This window comes from Thalassophryne amazonica, chromosome 12 (genome assembly GCF_902500255.1).
Source record: "Thalassophryne amazonica chromosome 12, fThaAma1.1, whole genome shotgun sequence".
Taxonomy (NCBI): Eukaryota; Metazoa; Chordata; class Actinopteri; order Batrachoidiformes; family Batrachoididae; genus Thalassophryne; species Thalassophryne amazonica.
Window position 1 is genome coordinate 21558343 of NC_047114.1, and position 23559 is coordinate 21581901.

Here is a 23559-nt window from a genome sequence, read left to right on the forward strand (position 1 = left end):
AGACTAACACAGAGAATCCAGTAGTCTCCACATACAGTGCTAGGGAGTGTAACATTAGTGAAATTAGAACAGTAAGGTGTTATTGAATTGTGTTGCAGCCAAATGTAATTAAAGTAAGGCATTGCATCCTACAGTAAATATAAAATGTACAGTGTAGGTATGCACTTGTAAATCAATTTTTATTATGACTCAAATGCTGTAGGCCATATTTATGAAGTAACCAAGTAATTTGTAGAATGCATTACACTATACTCTATTGAGAACCTTTTAGGTCGGCATTAATAATACAGCTTTTTGCGTACAATGGAAACATCCTGAAATCTTAATTGAGTCTGCAGCCAGCAGTCACACAACTCAAACAAACCAAAATTCAGATGATATCCTCCAGCAACATCTTCAAGCTCCAAGTGGTGAACAACCGATACAAGTCAAGTTGCTCTCACCGATAGCATTATGACATACATTTCAAATAGTCTGCTCCTCCTTTCTACTGTTGAAAATAGGGATTTTATGAATATATTTCAGCTAGCTCAGTCATCCTTCACAATGCCATCCTGAAAAGCTCTCAGCCAGAACTTTGTCTCAAAATGCTCAGATTGTGTAAGCACATCTGGCTAGTCTGATGGGAAAAGCTCACCACATGTGCCTGACAATAGATCTACGGTCAAATCGAGCAATGAGGTTCTCTATGGAATGACGGGCCATTTTATTGTTGATTCGATTTGCGGAGCTTTGTGCTGAGCTGTCAATCAATCAATCAATCAATTTTTTATATAGCGCCAAATCACAACAAACAGTTGCCCCAAGGCGCTTTATATTGTAAGGCAAGGCCATACAATAATTATGTAAAACCCCAACGGTCAAAAACGACCCCCTGTGAGCAAGCACTTGGCTACAGTGGGAAGGAAAAACTCCCTTTTAACAGGAAGAAACCTCCAGCAGAACCAGGCTCAGGGAGGGGCAGTCTTCTGCTGGGACTGGTTGGGGCTGAGGGAGAGAACCAGGAAAAGACATGCTGTGGAGGGGAGCAGAGATCGATCACTAATGATTAAATGCAGAGTGGTGCATACAGAGCAAAAAGAGAAAGAAACAGTGCATCATGGGAACCCCCCAGCAGTCTACGTCTATAGCAGCATAACTAAGGGATGGTTCAGGGTCACCTGATCCAGCCCTAACTATAAGCTTTAGCAAAAAGGAAAGTTTTAAGCCTAATCTTAAAAGTAGAGAGGGTGTCTGTTTCCCTGATCTGAATTGGGAGCTGGTTCCACAGGAGAGGAGCCTGAAAGCTGAAGGCTCTGCCTCCCATTCTACTCTTACAAACCCTAGGAACTACAAGTAAGCCTGCAGTCTGAGAGCGAAGCGCTCTATTGGGGTGATATGGTACTACGAGGTCCCTAAGATAAGATGGGACCTGATTATTCAAAACCTTATAAGTAAGAAGAAGAATTTTAAATTCTACTCTAGAATTAACAGGAAGCCAATGAAGAGAGGCCAATATGGGTGAGATATGCTCTCTCCTTCTAGTCCCCGTCAGTACTCTAGCTGCAGCATTTTGAATTAACTGAAGGCTTTTTAGGGAACTTTTAGGACAACCTGATAATAATGAATTACAATAGTCCAGCCTAGAGGAAATAAATGCATGAATTAGTTGTTCAGCATCACTCTGAGACAAGACCTTTCTGATTTTAGAGATATTGCGTAAATGCAAAAAAGCAGTCCTACATATTTGTTTAATATGCGCTTTGAATGACATATCCTGATCAAAAATGACTCCAAGATTTCTCACAGTATTACTAGAGGTCAGGGTAATGCCATCCACAGTAAGGATCTGGTTAGACACCATGTTTCTAAGATTTGTGGGGCCAAGTACAATAACTTCAGTTTTATCTGAGTTTAAAAGCAGGAAATTAGAGGTCATCCATGTCTTTGTCTGTAAGACAGTCCTGCAGTTTAGCTAATTGGTGTGTGTCCTCTGGCTTCATGGATAGATAAAGCTGGGTATCATCTGCGTAACAATGAAAATTTAAGCAATACCGTCTAATAATACTGCCTAAGGGAAGCATGTATAAAGTGAATAAAATTGGTCCTAGCACAGAACCTTGTGGAACTCCATAATTAACTTTAGTCTGTGAAGAAGATTCCCCATTGTAATCTATTAGACAAATATGATTCAAACCACCGCAGCGCAGTGCCTTTAATACCTATGGCATGCTCTAATCTCTGTAATAAAATTTTATGGTCAACAGTATCAAAAGCAGCACTGAGGTCTAACAGAACAAGCACAGAGATGAGTCCACTGTCCGAGGCCATAAGAAGATCATTTGTAACCTTAACTAATGCTGTTTCTGTACTATGATGAATTCTAAAACCTGACTGAAACTCTTCAAATAGACCATTCCTCTGCAGATGATCAGTTAGCTGTTTTACAACTACCCTTTCAAGAATTTTTGAGAGAAAAGGAAGGTTGGAGATTGGCCTATAATTAGCTAAGATAGCTGGGTCAAGTGATGGCTTTTTAAGTAATGGTTTAATTACTGCCACCTTAAAAGCCTGTGGTACATAGCCAACTAACAAAGATAGATTGATCATATTTAAGATCGAAGCATTAAATAATGGTAGGGCTTCCTTGAGCAGCCTGGTAGGAATGGGGTCTAATAAACATGTTGATGGTTTGGATGAAGTAACTAATGAAAATAACTCAGACAGAACAATCGGAGAGAAAGAGTCTAACCAAATACCGGCATCACTGAAAGCAGCCAAAGATAATGATACGTCTTTGGGATGGTTATGAGTAATTTTTTCTCTAATAGTTAAAATTTTGTTAGCAAAGAAAGTCATGAAGTCATTACTAGTTAAAGTTAATGGAATACTGAGCTCAATAGAGCTCTGACTCTTTGTCAGCCTGGCTACAGTGCTGAAAAGAAACCTGGGGTTGTTCTTATTTTCTTCAATTAGTGATGAGTAGAAAGATGTCCTAGCTTTACGGAGGGCTTTTTTATAGAGCAACAGACTCTTTTTCCAGGCTAAGTGAAGATCTTCTAAGTTAGTGAGATGCCATTTCCTCTCCAACTTACGGGTTATCTGCTTTAAGCTACGAGTTTGTGAGTTATACCACGGAGTCAGGCACTTCTGATTTAAAGCTCTCTTTTTTAGAGGAGCTACAGCATCCAAAGTTGTCTTCAATGAGGATGTAAAACTATTGACGAGATACTCTATCTCACTTACAGAGTTTAGGTAGCTACTCTGCACTGTGTTGGTATATGGCATTAGAGAACATAAAGAAGGAATCATATCCTTAAACCTAGTTACAGCGCTTTCTGAAAGACTTTTAGTGTAATGAAACTTATTCCCCACTGCTGGGTAGTCCATCAGAGTAAATGTAAATGTTATTAAGAAATGATCAGACAGAAGGGAGTTTTCAGGGAATACTGTTAAGTCTTCTATTTCCATACCATAAGTCAGAACAAGATCTAAGATATGATTAAAGTGGTGGGTGGACTCATTTACTTTTTGAGCAAAGCCAATAGAGTCTAATAATAGATTAAATGCAGTGTTGAGGCTGTCATTCTCAGCATGTGTGGATGTTAAAATCGCCCACTATAATTATCTTATCTGAGCTAAGCACTAAGTCAGACAAAAGGTCTGAAAATTCACAGAGAAACTCACAGTAACGACCAGGTGGACGATAGATAATAACAAATAAAACTGGTTTTTGGGACTTCCAATTTGGATGGACAAGACTAAGAGTCAAGCTTTCAAATGAATTAAAGCTCTGTCTGGGTTTTTGATTAATTAATAAGCTGGAATGGAAGATTTCTGCTAATCCTCCGTCCCGGCCCGTGCTACGAGCATTCTGACAGTTAGTGTGACTCGGGGGTGTTGACTCATTTAAACTAACATATTCATCCTGCTGTAACCAGGTTTCTGTAAGGCAGAATAAATCAATATGTTGATCAATTATTATATCATTTACCAACAGGGACTTAGAAGAGAGAGACCTAATGTTTAATAGACCACATTTAACTGTTTTAGTCTGTGGTGCAGTTGAAGGTGCTATATTATTTTTTCTTCTTGAATTTTTATGCTTAAATAGATTTTTGCTGGTTATTAGTGGTCTGGGAGCAGGCACCGTCTCTATGGGGATGGGGTAATGAGGGGATGGCAGGGGGAGAGAAGCTGCAGAGAAGTGTGTAAGACTACAACTCTGCTTCCTGGTCACAACCCTGGATAGTCACGGTTTGGAGGATTTAAGAAAATTGGCCAGATTTCTAGAAATGAGAGCTGCTCCATCCAAAGTGGGATGGATGCCGTCTCTCCTAACAAGACCAGGTTTTCCCCAGAAGCTTTGCCAATTATCTATGAAGCCCACCTCATTTTTGGACACCACTCAGACAGCCAGCAATTCAAGGAGAACATGCGGCTAAACATGTCACTCCCGGTCTGATTGGGGAGGGGCCCAGAGAAAACTACAGAGTCCAACATTGTTTTTGCAAAGTTACACACCGATTTAATGTTAATTTTAGTGACCTCCGATTGGCGTAACCGGGTGTCATTACTGCCGACGTGAATTACAATCTTACCAAATTTACGCTTAGCCTTAGCCGGCAGTTTCAAATTTCCTTCAATGTCGCCTGCTCTGGCCCCCGGAAGACAATTGACTATGGTTGCTGGTGTCGCTAACTTCACATTTCGCAAAACAGAGTCACCAATAACCAGAGTTTGATCCTCGGCGGGTGTGTCGTCGAGTGGGGAAAAACGGTTAGAGATGTGAACGGGTTGGCGGTGTACCCAGGGCTTCTGTTTAGAACTACGCTTCCTCCTCACAGTCACCCAGTCAGCCTGCTTTCCCGGCTGCTCGGGATCTGCCAGGGGGTAACTAACGGCGGCTAAGCTCCCTTGGTCTGCACCGACTACAGGGGCCTGGCTAGCTGTAGAATTTTCCACGGTGCGGAGCCGAGTCTCCAATTCGCCCAGCCTGGCCTCCAAAGCTACGAATAAGCTACACTTATTACAAGTACCGTTACTGCTAAAGGAGGCCGAGGAATAACTAAACATTTCACACCCAGAGCAGAAAAGTGCGGGAGAGACAGGAGAAGCTGCCATGCTAAATCGGCTAAGAGCTAGTAGCTACGCTAAGCTAGCGGATTCCTAAAAACACGCAAAGTGAATAATGTGTAAATAATTTAGAGGTGATTCAGCAGAAGGAGTGCTTTAGTTAAGACACGTAAAGATTACACTGGGAAACAAATCGTAATCTAGATAACTAGATCAATCTAACTGCGCAGATTAAACAGCTAACAGATACAGCAAAACACCGCTGTGCTCCGGAACAGGAAGTGATACAATACCGCAGTGAGAGCCAACCACCAGTAGAGGCAAGCAAGTGACAAGCAACACTGACAACTGTCAGTGTTGTAAAGGCAGGCACACAGCTGAGAATATTTGCCAAGTTTATGTGGATGCTCTTGAGAATTTCAAAATTCAGAACAAGGTCTCTTTCATTGCAACTGAAAACGTTTCAAATATAATAAAGGCACTCACACTGTTTCCACCAATTCATGTTGAGAGTGAAGAGGATGAGGAGGATGACACCGCTGATCTAGAAGTGGTCAGTGTGGAGGAGGAAATTGCATACTTTCCTCTAGAAAGAACATCTTGCTTTGCCCATAGTCTACAACTAGTGGTCCGTGATGCTGTAGAGGATGCCGGCTCCATTAAAAACCCTCCTAGATAAAGTTCAGAAACTTGTATCTTTTTTCCATAAATCCCCTGGAAGAAATTCATAAACTTCAGTCTTGTTAATGTCACCCACTGGAATAGTCAGCTAAAGATGTTGAGGTCAGTCCTTGCTGAACTCAACTGCCCTATCCAGCTGTCTGCATGTGAATTCAAAGTCATCCAGGAGCGTTGTGAAGTGTTAGAACCTTTTGAGGAAGCTGCAGACTGCTTTCAGGCAGAGAAATCAGTGACATCAAGCTTTGTGATGATCCCTTACAGTGAGGAAAATAAGTATTTGATCCACTGTCGATTTTGCAAGTTTTCCCACCTACAAAGAATGGAGCGGTCTGTAAGTTTTATCGTAGGTACACTTCAACTGTGAGAGACAGAATCTAAAAAAAAAATCAGAAAAATGACAGTCTGATTTTTAAATAATTAATTTGCATTTTATTGCATGAAATAAGTATTCACCTACCAGCGAGCAAAAATTCTGGCTTTCACAGACCTGATAGTTTTTCTTTAAAAGCCCTCCTATTCTGCACTCTTTACCTGTGTTAATTGCACCTGTTTGAACTTGTTACCTGTATAAAAGACACCTGTTCACACACTCAATCAATCACACTCCAGCCTGTCCACCAAAGCTAAGACCAAAGAGCTGTCTAAGGACACCAGGGACAAAACTGGGACACACACAAGGCTGGGATGGGCTACAGGACAACAGGCAAGCAGCTCGGTGAGAAGACAACAACTGTTGGTGCAATTCTTGGAAAATGGAAGAAACACATGATGACTGTCAGTCTTCCCCGGTTTTGGGCTCCATGCAAGATCTCACCTCATGGGGTAAGGATGATTCTGAGAAAGTCCAGAACAACAAAGGAGGACCTGGGCAATGGCCTTAAGAGAGCTGGGACCACAGTCACAGATTACGTTAGTAACACACGATGCTGTCATGGTTTAAAATCCTGCAGGGCACACAAGGTCCCCCTGCTGAAGCCAGCAAATGTTCAGACCCATTTAAAGTTCACCAGTAACCATCTGGATGATCCAGAGGAGGCATGGGAGAAGGTCATGTGGTCAGATGACACCAGAATAGAGCTTTTTGGTATCAACTCCACTCACTCTTTGGAGGATGAGAACACCGTGAAGCGTGAGGGTGGAAATATCATTTTTGGGGTGCTTTTCTGCAACGGGGACAGGATGACTGTGCTGTATTAAAGGGAGGATGGATGGGGTCATGTATTGCGAGATTTTGGCAAACTACCTCCTCCTTTCAGTAAGAGCATTGAAGATGGGTCGTGGCTGGGTCTTCCAGCATGACAATGACCCCAAACACACAGCCAGGGCAACTAAGGAGTGGCCCTGTAAGAAACATTTCAAGGTCCTGGAGTGGCCTAGACAGTCTTCAGACCTGAACTCAATAAGAAATCTTTGGAGGGAGCTGAAACTCCAAACCTGAAAGATCTGGAGAAGATCTGTATGGAGGAGTGGACCAAAATTCCTGCTGCGGTGTGTGAAAACTTGGTCAAGAACTACAGGAAACGTCTGAGCTCTGTAACTGCAAACAAAGGTTTCTGTACCAAATATTAAGGTCTGTTTTTCTAGTGGGTCAAATACTTATTTCATGCAATAAAATGCAAATTAATTATTTAAAAATCATACAATGTGATTTTCTGATTTTTATTTTTTTTTAGATTCTTTCTCTCACAGTTGAAGTGTACCTACAATAAAACTTACAGATCTCTCCATTCTTTGTAGGTGGGAAAACTTGCAAAATTGACAGTGGATCAAATACTTATTTCCCCTACTGTATATCAGAGGCTTGCAACATACAATTAAAGATGTGAGGATGACTGGGAACAAAAAGTTTGTGCCCACTTTACAAACTTCACTTAATAAACGTTTTCAAAAATTTGAGGGCATGGAGTGCTTCCAGTTGGCTGCTACGCTTGATCCCAGATTCAAACTGGACTGATATTGGTGAAGAGCACATGCTAAATAAAAATATCTCCTCTCTGCAAAAATCTAATCCACTTCCCCAAAAGTCCATGCCACCTCTGACATCAGTACCCAGACAAGGAAACACCCCATACTCTTTTCTGGTATGGAAAGCCAATCAGCTACTGTGCCAGTTGACACAGGCTTGCATGAACTCCCTGTCTACCTGAGTAAACCATGCCTGACAGAGGATGCTGATCCTTTGGTGTTTTCAGAAAGAAAACCGGAGCAATTTTTCAATCCTAGCTGCACTTGGCTGCAAATATCTCGCAATATCTGCATCCTCTGCGCCTATTGAGAAGATCTTTAGTGTTGCAGAAAAGATATTCTGACCAGAAAGATGTCATCTCGGTGATAAAACCTTTGAGGAACTTATGACAATTAGATGCTACAATGTTACCCCATTTTCAGTGAAAAAGAATATTACAAAATATTAAAAAGGGACAATTTGTTTAATTTATTAAATGCTGCGATGTTACCCTATTTTCAATGAAAAAATATTACAAAACATTCAAAATGGACAGAATTTGTTTAATTTTAGTGTTTGGAAAGTATTTTTAGTATTTAAGTGACAAATTCTTCTTGTTACTTGGCTATAAGGATTTTTTTCTGAATTGCAATGAATTTAATTCCACTTCCTGTAATTTCAAATTTCAATTCTTAACATGAATTGAATTGAAATTCCACCTTCTGAATTTTGCACAAGCCTGCTGTATGGTAGAGTGGCCAGACGGAAGCCACTCCTTAGTAAATTTCACATGGCAGCACACCTGGAGTTTGCAAAAGACACCTGAAGGACTCTTAAACCATGAGAAAGAAAATTCTCTGGTCTGATGAGACAAAGATTGAACTCTGGTGTGAATGCCAGGCATCGTGTTTGGAGGAAACCGGGTACCATCCCTACAGTGAAGCATGGTGGTGGCAGCATCATGCTGTGAAAATGTTTTTCAGCTGCAAGAACTGGGAGACTTATCAGGATTGAGGGAAAGATGAATGCAGCAATGTACAGACACATCCTGCATGAAAACCTGCTCCAGAGTGCTTTTGATCTCAGGCTGGTGCGACAGTTCCTCTTTAAGCAGGACAATGACCCTAAGAACACAGCCAAGATATCAAAGGAGTGGCTTCAGGACAATTCTGTGAATGTCCTTGGTTGGCCCAGCCAGAGATCAGATCTGAATCAGATTGAACATCTCTGGAGAGATCTGAAAATGGCTGAGCACTGATGCTCCCCATCCAACCTGATGGAGCACACCTATTTTGCTTGCTGCAAAATAGGTGTGCCAAGCTTGTGGCATCATACTCAAGAAGACTTGAGGCTGTAATTGCTGAAAAAGGAAAAAAACAACTGTTCATGTTGTCATTATGGAGTGTTGTGAGTATATTTTTGAGGGGAAAAAAAATTCACTTCATTTTGGAATAAGGCTGTAACATAAAATATGGTAAAAGTGAAACCCTGTGAATACTTTCTGGATGCGCTTTATGTAGTGTGTGTTTGTGTGTGGACACAGACAGAAAAATACCAAATCAGACCAGGTGGGATGATATGCAAAGTGCAATAAAAAAAAAAAATGCAGTGATCCTTCTTGAGATTCACCGTTGTCTGCTTGTCTGACGTAATTGGAAATTCTCTGGAGTGTTAAGCCTTTGCATCAGTTGTCTGTCTGGACAAGATCAACATCCATAAAAAATTTTTTTTTTTCAAAAACTTCATGTCTCACCCTCTAAATTTGTTGTACCTAACATAAAAACACATCATGTACAATTTCATAAAACTCTAATAATATTTACTGGGAGCACACATCCCTTAAAGATTTTGCTCGCAGTAACTTTGTCATATATATAGTATAGTTATTTCCAAATTATTTCTGTCAGTTTAATATTCATATGTCAGGACAGAAATTATGGCAATACACTGGAAAATCAATTCTTTTCATATCCCATAAAAATAGTAAACACTAAAACATGAATTGTGAGATGCAGTTCAGGTACATGTATCATGCTCCTACAATACCTACATACTGGGTAGCAAAGATTTTGTAACAATGTTTGATTGTTGATACAGCTGTGTAACATAAGAGAATATCCTTTACATGATAATGATACTTAAGTTGCATGCATCATGAGCAAGACTTGCTGCCGTTCCAGTCAGAATATACAGTAGTGTTCGGAATAATAGTAATGCTATGTGACTAAAAAGATTAATCTAGGTTTTGAGTATATTTCTTATTGTTACATGGGAAACAAGGTACCAGTAGATTCAGTAGGTTCTCACAAATCCAACAAGACCAAGCATTCATGATATGCACACTCTTAAGGCTATGAAATTGGGCTATTAGTAAAAAAAAAAAGTAGAAAAGGGGGTATTCACAATAATAGTAGCATCTGCTGTTGATGCTACAAATTCAAAACTATTATGTTCAAACTGCTTTTTTAGCAATCCTGTGAATCACTAAACTAGTATTTAGTTGTATAGCCACAGTTTTTCATGATTTCTTCACATCTGCGAGGCATTAATTTTGTTGGTTTGGAACAAAGATTTTGCTGATTTACTAGTGTGCTTGGGGTCATTGTCTTGTTGAAACACCCATTTCAAGGGCATGTTCTCTTCAGCATAAGGCAACATGACCTCTTCAAGTATTCTGACATATCCAAACTGATCCATGATACCTGGTATGCGATATATAGGCCCAACACCATAGTAGGAGAAACATGCCCATATCATGATGCTTGCACCACCATGCTTCACTGTCTTCACTGTGAACTGTGGCTTGAATTCAGAGTTTGGGGGCCGTCTCACAAACTGTCTGTGGCCCTTGGACCCAGAAAGAACAATTTTACTCTCATCAGTCCACAAAATATTCCTCCATTTCTCTTTAGGCCAGTTGATGTGTTCTTTGGCAAATTGTAACCTCTTCTGCACGTCTTTTATTTAACAGAGGGACTTTGCGGGGGATTCTTGCAAATAAATTAGCTTCACACAGGCGTGATGCTTATGATGCTTTTTCCCAAAGCATCATAAAATGAAGGGGTGAGAGTAATGAATTTCCAACTTTTATTTTTTTGAACCACCCCAATCAACATCATGCGTACAGTGATCTAACATTATGATTAAATATAGGGATGTCCTGATCTGATTGAATCTTTTCTGAGTCACCTTGATAAAGATGGTTTTTTTTTTTTGATTGATTTGGAAAGAAATAAATTAAACCTGATTCACTATGTAAGTGCATATATCGCCTTGCTTTTTTTCATAGTCAGGATGTCAGCGGAGCAAGGAGGCAGTTGATGCTGTTATTGATTCCAACACAGAGCCATAATTAGTGCTGTAATGAATCATTGTTGATCTGTGATCCACACAGACTACCCCACAGTACGGCATGCATGTGAGCCGCAAATGAATTGCAAAGTTTACGTGCTATTGTGTCATGTGACTTATTTTTAAATAACTGCATTATTTTCAATGAATTTCCAGTAAAAATCACGCTGTGATTGGAGGGAATGCAGCTGTGTGTTTACATGAAGTCTTGAAAGCATTCATTCATTTGTTCATTTTTTGCTTCTTATTCTGGTCTGGGTTGTGGTGCCATTAGACCATGCAGCTCATCTCTCACTTCCCTATCCACAGACAAATCCTGGGGGATCCCGACGTGTTCCCAAGCCAGCTAGGAAATATAATCCCTCCCAATTGGACGTGCCTGGAAGACCTCCCGATGGAGGTGACCAAGGGGCATCCTCAACAGATGCCTGAACTACCTCATTGGGCTCCCTTTGATGCAAAGAAGTAGCCATTGTACTTGGAGTTCCTCCTGGGTATTTGAAGGCCCTCAGAGGCAACCCCATTCTGTTTGCCAAATTCATGCTCCATGATGCTCCAAATATGACGAAAATTCATATTTCTGGGAACCACTTTTGAAATTAAAATGGCTGTGTATTTTTTCTTCCCCTCCTTTTTTTCTTCCAAAAAGTATACCAAGAAGTACCATTGTGCCAAATACAGTTGTATGCAAAAGTTTGGGCACCCCTGATAATTTTTATGATTTTCCTTTATAAATCAGTGGTTGTCTGGATCAGAAAATTCAGTTAAATATATCATATAGCAGATGAACACACTGATATTTGAGAAATGAAGTTTCTAGTATTTACAGAAAGTGTGCAGTAATTATTTATACAAAATTAGGCAGGTGCATAAATTTGGGCACCTTTGTCATTTTATTGATTTGAATACATTTAGCACTAATTATTGAAACACAAAATTGGTCCTTACACAGGTGAATCCAATCATGAGAACGGGCATGTAAGGTGGCCATGTGCAAATGTTTCCCCTCTTTGCATCTCTTCTGAGTGGCAACATGGGACCCTGTAAACAACTCTAAAATGACCTGAAAACAAAGATTATTCAACATCATGGTTTAGGGGAAGGATACAAAAAGCTGTCTCAGCGATTTCAGTTGTCAGTTTCCACTGTGAGGAACTTATGTCGGACTCTGTAGTTTTCTCTGGGCCCCTCCCAAATCGGACCGGGAGTGACATGTTTAGCCGCATGTTCTCCTTGAATTGCTGGCTGTCCGAGTGGTGTCCAAAAAATGAGGTGGGCTTCATAGATAATTGGCAAAGCTTCTGGGGAAAACCTGGTCTTGTTAGGAGAGACGGCATCCATCCCACTTTGGATGGAGCAGCTCTCATTTCTAGAAATCTGGCCAATTTTCTTAAATCCTCCAAACCGTGACTATCCAGGGTTGGGACCAGGAAGCAGAGTTGTAGTCTTACACACCTCTCTGCAGCTTCTCTCCCCCTGCCATCCCCTCATTACCCCATCCCCGTAGAGACGGTGCCTGCTCCCAGACTACCAATAACCAGCAAAAATCTATTTAAGCATAAAAATTCAAAAAGAAAAAATAATATAGCACCTTCAACTGCACCACAGACTAAAACAGTTAAATGTGGTCTATTAAACATTAGGTCTCTCTCTTCTAAGTCCCTGTTGGTAAATGATATAATAATTGATCAACATATTGATTTATTCTGCCTTACAGAAACCTGGTTACAGCAGGATGAATATGTTAGTTTAAATGAGTCAACACCCCTGAGTCACACTAACTGTCAGAATGCTCGTAGCACGGGCCGGGGCGGAGGATTAGCAGCAATCTTCCATTCCAGCTTATTAATTAATCAAAAACCCAGACAGAGCTTTAATTCATTTGAAAGCTTGACTCTTAGTCTTGTCCATCCAAATTGGAAGTCCCAAAAACCAGTTTTATTTGTTATTATCTATCGTCCACCTGGTCGTTACTGTGAGTTTCTCTGTGAATTTTCAGACCTTTTGTCTGACTTAGTGCTTAGCTCAGATAAGATAATTATAGTAGGCGATTTTAACATCCACACAGATGCTGAGAATGACAGCCTCAACACTGCATTTAATCTATTATTAGACTCTATTGGCTTTGTTCAAAAAGTAAATGAGTCCACCCACCACTTTAATCATATCTTAGATCTTGTTCTGACTTATGGTATGGAAATAGAAGACTTAACAGTATTCCCTGAAAACTCCCTTCTGTCTGATCATTTCTTAATAACATTTACATTTACTCTGATGGACTACCCAGCAGTGGGGAATAAGTTTCATTACACTAGAAGTCTTTCAGAAAGCGCTGTAACTAGGTTTAAGGATATGATTCCTTCTTTATGTTCTCTAATGCTATTACCAACACAGTGCAGAGTAGCTACCTAAACTCTGTAAGTGAGATAGAGTATCTCGTCAGTAGTTTTACATCCTCATTGAAGACAACTTTGGATGCTGTAGCTCCTCTAAAAAAGAGAGCTTTAAATCAGAAGTGCCTGACTCCGTGGTATAACTCACAAACTCGTAGCTTAAAGCAGATAACCCTTAAGTTGGAGAGGAAATGGCGTCTCACTAACTTAGAAGATCTTCACTTAGCCTGGAAAAAGAGTCTGTTGCTCTATAAAAAAGCCCTCCGTAAAGCTAGGACATCTTTCTACTCATCACTAATTGAAGAAAATAAGAACAACCCCAGGTTTCTTTTCAGCACTGTAGCCAGGCTGACAAAGAGTCAGAGCTCTATTGAGCTCAGTATTCCATTAACTTTAACTAGTAATGACTTCATGACTTTCTTTGCTAACAAAATTTTAACTATTAGAGAAAAAATTACTCATAACCATCCCAAAGACGTATCGTTATCTTTGGCTGCTTTCAGTGATGCCGGTATTTGGTTAGACTCTTTCTCTCCGATTGTTCTGTCTGAGTTATTTTCATTAGTTACTTCATCCAAACCATCAACATGTTTATTAGACCCCATTCCTACCAGGCTGCTCAAGGAAGCCTTACCATTATTTAATGCTTCGATCTTAAATATGATCAATCTATCTTTGTTAGTTGGCTATGTACCACAGGCTTTTAAGGTGGCAGTAATTAAACCATTACTTAAAAAGCCATCACTTGACCCAGCTATCTTAGCTAACTATAGGCCAATCTCCAACCTTCCTTTTCTCTCAAAAATTCTTGAAAGGGTAGTTGTAAAACAGCTAACTGATCATCTGCAGAGGAATGGTCTATTTGAAGAGTTTCAGTCAGGTTTTAGAATTCATCATAGTACAGAAACAGCATTAGTGAAGGTTACAAATGATCTTCTTATGGCCTCGGACAGTGGACTCATCTCTGTGCTTGTTCTGTTAGACCTCAGTGCTGCTTTTGATACTGTTGACCATAAAATTTTATTACAGAGATTAGAGCATGCCATAGGTATTAAAGGCACTGCGCTGCGGTGGTTTGAATCATATTTGTCTAATAGATTACAATTTGTTCATGTAAATGGGGAATCTTCTTCACAGACTAAAGTTAATTATGGAGTTCCACAAGGTTCTGTGCTAGGACCAATTTTATTCACTTTATACATGCTTCCCTTAGGCAGTATTATTAGACGGTATTGCTTAAATTTTCATTGTTACGCAGATGATACCCAGCTTTATCTATCCATGAAGCTAGAGGACACACACCAATTAGCTAAACTGCAGGATTGTCTTACAGACATAAAGACATGGATGACCTCTAATTTCCTGCTTTTAAACTCAGATAAAACTGAAGTTATTGTACTTGGCCCCACAAATCTTAGAAACATGGTGTCTAACCAGATCCTTACTCTGGATGGCATTACCCTGACCTCTAGTAATACTGTGAGAAATCTTGGAGTCATTTTTGATCAGGATATGTCATTCAAAGCGCATATTAAACAAATATGTAGGACTGCTTTTTTGCATTTACGCAATATCTCTAAATTCAGAAAGGTCTCGTCTCAGAGTGATGCTGAAAAACTAATTCATGCATTTATTTCCTCTAGGCTGGACTATTGTAATTCATTATTATCAGGTTGTCCTAAAAGTTCCCTAAAAAGCCTTCAGTTAATTCAAAATGCTGCAGCTAGAGTACTGACGGGGACTAGAAGGAGAGAGCATATCTCACCCATATTGGCCTCTCTTCATTGGCTTCCTGTTAATTCTAGAATAGAATTTAAAATTCTTCTTCTTACTTATAAGGTTTTGAATAATCAGGTCCCATCTTATCTTAGGGACCTCGTAGTACCATATCACCCCAATAGAGCGCTTCGCTCTCAGACTGCAGGCTTACTTGTAGTTCCTAGGGTTTGTAAGAGTAGAATGGGAGGCAGAGCCTTCAGCTTTCAGGCTCCTCTCCTGTGGAACCAGCTCCCAATTCAGATCAGGGAGACAGACACCCTCTCTACTTTTAAGATTAGGCTTAAAACTTTCCTTTTTGCTAAAGCTTATAGTTAGGGCTGGATCAGGTGACCCTGAACCATCCCTTAGTTATGCTGCTATAGACGTAGACTGCTGGGGGGGTTCCCATGATGCACTGTTTCTTTCTCTTTTTGCTCTGTATGCACCACTCTGCATTTAATCATTAGTGATCGATCTCTGCTCCCCTCCACAGCATGTCTTTTTCCTGGTTCTCTCCCTCAGCCCCAACCAGTCCCAGCAGAAGACTGCCCCTCCCTGAGCCTGGTTCTGCTGGAGGTTTCTTCCTGTTAAAAGGGAGTTTTTCCTTCCCACTGTAGCCAAGTGCTTGCTCACAGGGGGTCGTTTTGACCGTTGGGGTTTTACATAATTATTGTATGGCCTTGCCTTACAATATAAAGCGCCTTGGGGCAACTGTTTGTTGTGATTTGGTGCTATATAAAAAAAAAAAAATTGATTGAATTGATAGTGAGGAAATGGAAGACCGTAGGCACAGTACTAGTTAAGGCCCGAAGTGGCAGGCCAAGAAAAATCTCAGATAAGCTGAAGCAAGGGATGATGAGAACAGTCATAGTCAACCCACAGACCTGCTCCAAAGACCTACAACATGATCTTGCTGCAGATAGTGTCTCTGTGCATCATTCAACTGTACAGCGCAGTTTGCACAAAGAGCTGCTGTAATGCAGAGGAAGCCTTTTCTGTGTACATGCCACAAACAGTCGCTTGAGGTATGCTAAAGTACATTTGGACAAGCCAATTTATTTTGGAATAAGGTGCTGTGGACTGATGAAACTAAAATTGAGTTATTTGGACATAACAAGGGGCGGTATGCATGACTGAAAAAGAACACAGCATTCCAAGAAAAACGCTTGCTACCTGCAGTAAAATTTGGAAGTGGTTCCATCATGCTGTGGCCAGTGCAGGTACTGGGAATCTTGTTAAAGTTGAGGGTCACATGGATTCAAGTCAATATCAGCAGATTCTTGAGAATAATGTTCATGAATCAGTGACAAAGTTGAAGTTGCATTGGGGCTGAATCTTTCAACAAGACAACGACCCTAAACATTGCTCAAAATCTACTAAGGCATTCATACAGAGGAACAAGTACAGCGTTCTTGGAATGGCCATTTCAGTCCCCAGACCTTAATATTATTGCAAATCTGTCTTGTGATTTTAAGCGGGCTGTCTATGCTCCAAAAACAACAAAGAAGAATGGTCTAAAATACCTTCAGCCAGAATCCAGACTCATTGGAAGCTATAGGAAGCGTTTAGAGCAGGGGTGCGCAACTTGTTCCAGAAAGAGCCAAGAGGGTGCAGGTTTTCTTTGCAGCCACTGACTCCACTAGGTGATTTCACTGATTAATATCACTATGAGCAGATGGAATCAGTTAATCAGTGAAATCACCTGGTGGAGTCACTGGCTGCAAAGAAAACCTGCACCCTCTTGGCCCTTTCTGGAACAAGTTGCCCACCTCTGGTTTAGAGACTGTTATTTCTGCAAAAGGAGATCTACTAAATATTGACTTTTTTTTTTTTTTCCTGTTGGGGTGCCCAAATTTATGCACCTGCCTAATTTTGTTTAAATAATTATTGCACACTTTCTATAAATCCTATAAACTTCATTTCACTTCTCAAATATCAGTGTGTTTGTCTGCTATATGATATATTTAACTGAAATTGCTGATCCAAACAACCAATGATTTATAAAGGAAAATCATTGAAATCATCAGGGGTGCCCAAACCTGTACATACAACTGTCTGGTGATTCCATCATAAATAATGGCCTGTTGGCACACCAAGTCTGTTTGTTATTACTAGCACATATTACGGGTGAGCCCCATTAACTCCCACAAGTTGGAGCCCACAAAATCAGGCTGAGAGTTATTTGAAACCATGAGTTAATAAGTTAAAAAAAAAACAACAAAAAACCTTAAAATCATACTATGGCATTCACACCATAGTTTTGGCCAGCTGAAGTGTGATTCTGTGGGATCTGAAAGTGGTAAAGGTGTAGTGAATTGTCACCAGCAGAGGGTGCTACGCGCTAGTATAAAAGACTGACTGCAGAGGGGAGAGTTGGCAGGCACAGACAGTTCGCTGTTGCGCTTGTTAATAATGTTAATAAACGCTCTTCATCTGGAGTGGGTTCAGAATCTTTTTTTTTTCCCCTCCTCCAGCTGCTGCATGTCCGTGATGAAGGGTTCGTCGGTGCGGAAGATTCCTGATGATTCAAAGTTTTTGAATGTGACTCTTTGAATCCTTACTGCCGGTTCAGATTGGTAATTTATACACACCGCATGTTCCGATCCAATTCCGGCCCAATATTCTGATCAGCACGTTGGATCAAGAGATAGTATCAAATTACTGTGATTGCAGGCAAAACCCCCCCCCCCCCCCCCCCAAAAAAAAAACCTAATTGAGACATCCCTAATTCAATCTCTAAAGAATACAAAATTTAAATGTGTTCCAGTTGTGTGCCAATCCATATGATAGCCACCATTTTGATTAACTTTGGGTCTGCTCAACCTGTAACTTATGCCTGCTTTGGTAATGTTCGTAAGGTGAGCCAGAGTGCGCATGGGTGTTGTTCAACAAAAAATAATTTGAAATCTCGGGGCTCAAGACTGCCCCCAAATGGTACAAAATGTGACCATTTTTTTTGAGATGTGCCAGTATTTTTTTTTTTTTTTTAATACAACCACTTGCACATATCAAATCTGCTAATTTTCCGATTCTCCCCCCATGTTAATAAATGCAGAGTGAGTCTGCCAGTATTTATGTGACAAGGGCCGGGCACCAGTGAAACTGTATTGGCCACTTCATGTACATGTATTACAACCTCCTGCACATGAGCAACCTACATATATGCAGATGGGGTTCCCATCCCCCTTTGTTGAAAAGGAAGAAACTTAAAGTAGACCAGACTCAGTAGTGATCAACATTTTTGGCCATATTAACAATAGCAAAGATTAAAAACAACACAAAGTACAACAAAGAATTGCCAAACATGCAAAAACCAAGATGACTTAAGCAAGTAACCAGAAACTAAAAATGCATCATGACCCATAGTTCATCGTGAGTGGCAAAGTTCATTCCCATGTCATGTGACATTGGTCCAAATCCATTTTAAGGTGGCATTTAGAGTGCTGGATTGTAGGAAAATGGGTTAATTTTAAAGTACAGGTTTTTTTCCCCAAGGGACATAAATGTGGCTGGTTATTCTTCTAATGTTCTGGTTATTCTTCTATCCATTTTGATGGTTCTTTTCGGTTTTCTTCCATGCGTCTCTGTTTGTTTTTGTCCATTTTAAAGCATTGGAGATCATTGTAGATGAACAGCCTATAATGTTTTGCACCTGTGTATATGTTTTCCCCTCTCCAATCAACTTTTTAATCAAACTATGCTGTTCTTCTGAACAATGTCTTGAACATCCCATTTTCCTCAGGCTTTCAAAGAGAAAAGCATGTTCAACAGGTGCTGGCTTCATCCTTACATAGGGGACACCTGATTCACACCTTTTTGTTCCACAAAATTGACGAACTCACTGACTGAATGCCACACTACTATTATTGTGAACACCCCCTTTTCTACTTTTTTACTAATAGCCCAATTTCATAGCCTTAAGAGTGTGCATATCATGAATGCTTGGTCTTGTTGGATTTGTGAGAATCTACTGAATCTACTGGTACCTTGTTTCCCATGTAACAGTAAGAAATATACTTAAAACCTGGATTAATCTTCTTAGTCACATAGCACTACTATTATTCTGAACACTCCTGTATGTTTGTGTGTAAAAATGTGTTTTGCATTTTCCTTATACCGTTTTTTCTGATTTGAGTATGAATTTCTTTACAGACATGCGGCTGATGTTGGTGAATAAGGAAGAAATGCCCCTTGAACAGGAGGAGTTGAATCTGATCGTTGACCAGAAGGACATTAAAGAGGAACAGTGGACAAGTCAAGAGGGACATCAGGTTCATCAACTGGAGGAGCTTGACACAAAGTTACCTTTCACTATTGTCCTTATGAAGAGTGAAAATGTTGAAGAAAAACCAAAGGTTCTTCACATACTTACTGAGAACACAAAGACGGAGCCTCTAATTGGTAGCTTAAATGCAGATAGAACACTGACAGCAAAAGCTGATGAAGTGGACAACAGTGGACCACAACCAAGTACTAACTTGAGTCCATATAGTTGTTTACAACCAAATACTAAGTTCAGGCCTTCAGACAGTTCTGAAACGACCGATAATTGTGAAAGGAAGCAGATCAAAGAACATTGTTCAGGTTTTAACTGCCTGAAAAACAGTGACATCTCTGGTGACATCAGGAATAATTCCTCTGAATGTGAAAAAGCATTGCATCACATGAACTTTTCAAAGGAACATGGGAGAATGCAAGCCAGTGTAAAACATTTTGGCTCTCCTGAGTGGGATGAAATGTGGAGACAAAAGGGCCACCTGACCAGAAAAAGAAGTGATACAGGAGCGAAAATGTTTGGTTGCTTTGAATGTGGTAAAAGATTCAGAGATAAAAGCGATCGGGACAGACATATGAGAATTCATACAGGAGAGAAGCTATTTGGCTGTCCTGAGTGTGGAAAAAGATTTCGAGATAAAAATAATGTGAATGTACACATGAGAATTCATACTGGGGAAAAACCATTTTGCTGCTGTGAGTGTGGTAAAAGATTTGGGGTAAAAAGCAATTTGAACAACCACATGAGAATTCATACAGGAGAGACTCCATTTAGCTGCTTTGAGTGTGGTAAAAGCTTTCAAGATAAAAACAATCTGAACAAACACATCAGAATTCATACAGGAGAGAAACCACATGCCTGTGCTGAGTGCGGTAAACGATTTCAAGATAAAGCATATCTCAACATTCACATGAGAATTCACACAGGAGACAAACCATTTGTCTGTTCTGAGTGTAGTAGAAGATTTCGAGAAAAAGCCCAATTGAAGATACATATGAGAATTCATACAGGTGAAAAACCATTTAGCTGCTCTGAGTGCAGTAAAAGATTTCGAGAAAAAGCCTACTTGGACAGCCACGTGAGAATGCATACAGGAGAGAAACCATTTAGCTGCTCTGAGTGTAGTAAAACCTTTAGAGAAAAAGCCCATTTGGACAGACACCTGAAAATTCATACCGGTGAGAAACCATTTGGCTGTTCTGAGTGCATTAAATGTTTTCGCGAAAAAGACAGTTTGATGAGACACATGATAATTCATACCGGAGAGAAACCATTTTGTTGTTCTGAGTGTGGTAAGCGATTTGGAGGAAAAGGAGAAGTGAACACACACATGAGAATTCATACAGGGGAGAAACCATTTGGCTGTTTTGTGTGTGATAAAAGATTTCGTCAAAAAGGCCATCTGGATAACCACATGAGAATTCATAAAGGAGAGAAATCATTTGGCTGTCCTGTCTGTGGAAAAAGATTTCGAAGAAAAGGTGATGTGACCAGACATGTTAAAATTCATACAGGAGAGAAACCATTTGCCTGTTCTCTGTGTAGTAAAGGATTTGGAGATAAGCGTGGTCTGAACAGACACATGCAAACACATACAGAACAGCCCCCAGGTCTGGGGCCCATTGCATTCTATAAAAAAGAAATCCAAGAGAGCGAATTTGGTTTTAAGACCTGAAAATGCAACTCAGCCATTCATGTCCAATTTTAAATAGCGAGGAAGGGTGAATTACACTTGTGGCAGAATGCACTCCAGCTGTACTTATGCATAGCTATTCAGCCTTTCAGATATCACAAAACTGCCAAAATGTAGTTTCTATTGAAATCCAAGCATTAGAATGTTTATTTTTGTAATGTGTTGCAAAATTACAGCTTATTTGAATAAAAACATTTTTCCTGGGTGGAATTCCATAATAAATACGAGGTCTGTGAGAAAAGTATCCAACCATTATATTTTATGCATAAAATATATGGATTTGATTCATATGTTTTTATGTCAGCCAAGCTTGAACCTTCGTGCGCATGCGTGAGTTTTTTTGCGCCTGTCGGTTGCGTCATTCGCCTGTGGGCAGGCTTTGAGTGAGCACTGGTCCACCCCTCTCGTCGTTTTTTCATTGCGAGGAAATGGCGGAATGATTTGGGCTTTGTTCCATCAGAACCTTTTCAGAAACTGTTAGAGACAGGCAGCTGGAAACCATTCGGAAAATTCACATGGCTTTCGGTGAAAATTTTATAGGCTTCACAGAGATTGAGTGTTACTACCGCATTAAGGATGGCCCACAATGGCGCACGGCGTGCTCCGAGCCGCGATCGACAGGCAGAAACCACCAGATCATTTGTAAATGGATGGCTGTGTCGATCCGGGACCGTCGTGTGCAATTCCTCTGGTTATCACAAGAGCTGGACATCAGCCATTTTCCGGCAGATTTCACTTTTAACAAGAGATTTTGTCATGGAAAGCTGCGCAGAGACTTCGCGCGTCATGACGGAGCCGCTGATGGAGCGAGACAAAGAACGACTCTGTTTTGGAGTGTCAGAGGACAAGTTGGGACATGCCCAGCTCTCCACAATTTCTCTTAAACTCACTCGACTGGTAAGCCACTGAAAGCCGAGATAGGCATGTCCCAACTTGTCCTCTGACACTCCAAAACGGAGGTGTTCTTTGTCTCGTTCCATCAGCGGCTTCGTCAATACGCGCGGCTTTCCATGACAAAATCTCTTGTTAAAAGTGAAATCTGCCGGAAAATGGCTGATGTCCAGTTCAAGGCTCTCTGTTCTTTTGAAATTTTCCCCTTTAGGGGGACTATTTATTAACTTTTTGTAGACTGCAAATTTTGCTCATATTGGCATTGTCATATTATGAATACCCTATTTAAAGGCTAATAAATAAAATTATAGTAGTGCCAAAGAAAATTATTTTTATGACATAAATCTTAAAACCCTTAGTGACTATGCCTTTAAATAGCCTGCATTTTAATTTTATTTTCGGCAGAAATGTGTTTTCTAAGTAGTAGTCTTTACTTTTCATGACATGTTTTTGTAGAATGGGGTTTTCTGCATCTGATACAATGATCAAAGATAATTAGAATATGCAGAGATTTTGATCGTACTTTATTCGGACTAAGGTTGCAAGAAGGTGACACAAAACTGCTTTCTCAAACACACAATTTTGCTAATACATGAAAAAAAGAATATAAATATTGATGTACAGCTTAATTTTCATCAGTATTTCAGGAGAAATGACCCCCTGCGCTGTGTCTATAAGCTCTGTTGGTCAAGACTAGAGGTTGCACTGGCTGTGACAGGTTGTGCACCCTAAAAAAAAGATGGATAAATGAAAACTGCCTGCAAAAAGTGATTTAAATACCTATGGTTTCTGAAAATGGAGGACCAATGTAGAAAACTTGTGATTCCTAAATGGTTTATGGTTTTTGCCACCCCCCTACCTGAATGTACAGGAGGCGATTGAGAAGTTTTGACTTGTAACATTGCACGCAGTGGGTCAAAAGTTTTACACATTCTCAAGAAATGTTGGTTTCTCAGAATACAAAAGATGGGGAGCCATGCCCAAGTTTTTTTTTTTGCCAGTTGTCTGACTGTTGTTCCACAAGAACTATATTTTTCCCCTGAATACCCACTGAAAAATGCTGAATTGTTAAGTAAAGTGACAATCACATTTTGATGATGTAATATGGTGTATAATGTTAGTTATTACAAAAGCAACACTGAAATTAAAAATGTCTTGTGAGATGTCTAATGGAAAACCCTGTTTAACAAGTTAAGTTGTATATAAATTATCAGTTCCAATGCTTGTCTCATGCTGTCATTTCACCTTTGCTCAACAAATAATTTATTTTGTTAAAAACATAGTTTGTCATAGTTCATGCTGTCCACTTTTGCAGTGGCAAGAAGTTTTAAATCTTGAGCGATGACAAGCCTCAATGTTGAACTGACACCCAATAGAAAAAATTTGGACTGTTTATACAAATTTCTAGAAGGGTGCCCTAACTCATTGTGAAAATTAAATTCTATGCTGTGATATCAGCTGAATAAAAAAAATAAACCCAAAATGACAGGTTGCATAAGTACAGATGAGGACAAAT

The 23559-nt window shown here is 40.0% G+C and overlaps 1 protein-coding gene across 3 annotated transcripts in view; it reads left to right on the forward strand.

Annotated features, from left to right (window-relative positions):
- Positions 1 to 21382, forward strand: part of LOC117521615 (gastrula zinc finger protein XlCGF57.1-like) — a 31318-nt gene extending 9936 nt beyond the window's left edge. For 2 of the 3 annotated variants that reach the window (XM_034182950.1, XM_034182947.1), the window contains one exon: positions 19336 to 21382. In XM_034182950.1, the coding sequence (XP_034038841.1) occupies positions 19336 to 21134 (1799 nt within the window). In that variant the 3' untranslated portion in view covers positions 21135 to 21382. The remainder of the gene's footprint in view (positions 1 to 19335) is intronic. The other variant, XM_034182949.1, reaches the window with a different exon arrangement.
- The last annotated feature ends 2177 nt before the right edge of the window (positions 21383 to 23559 follow it).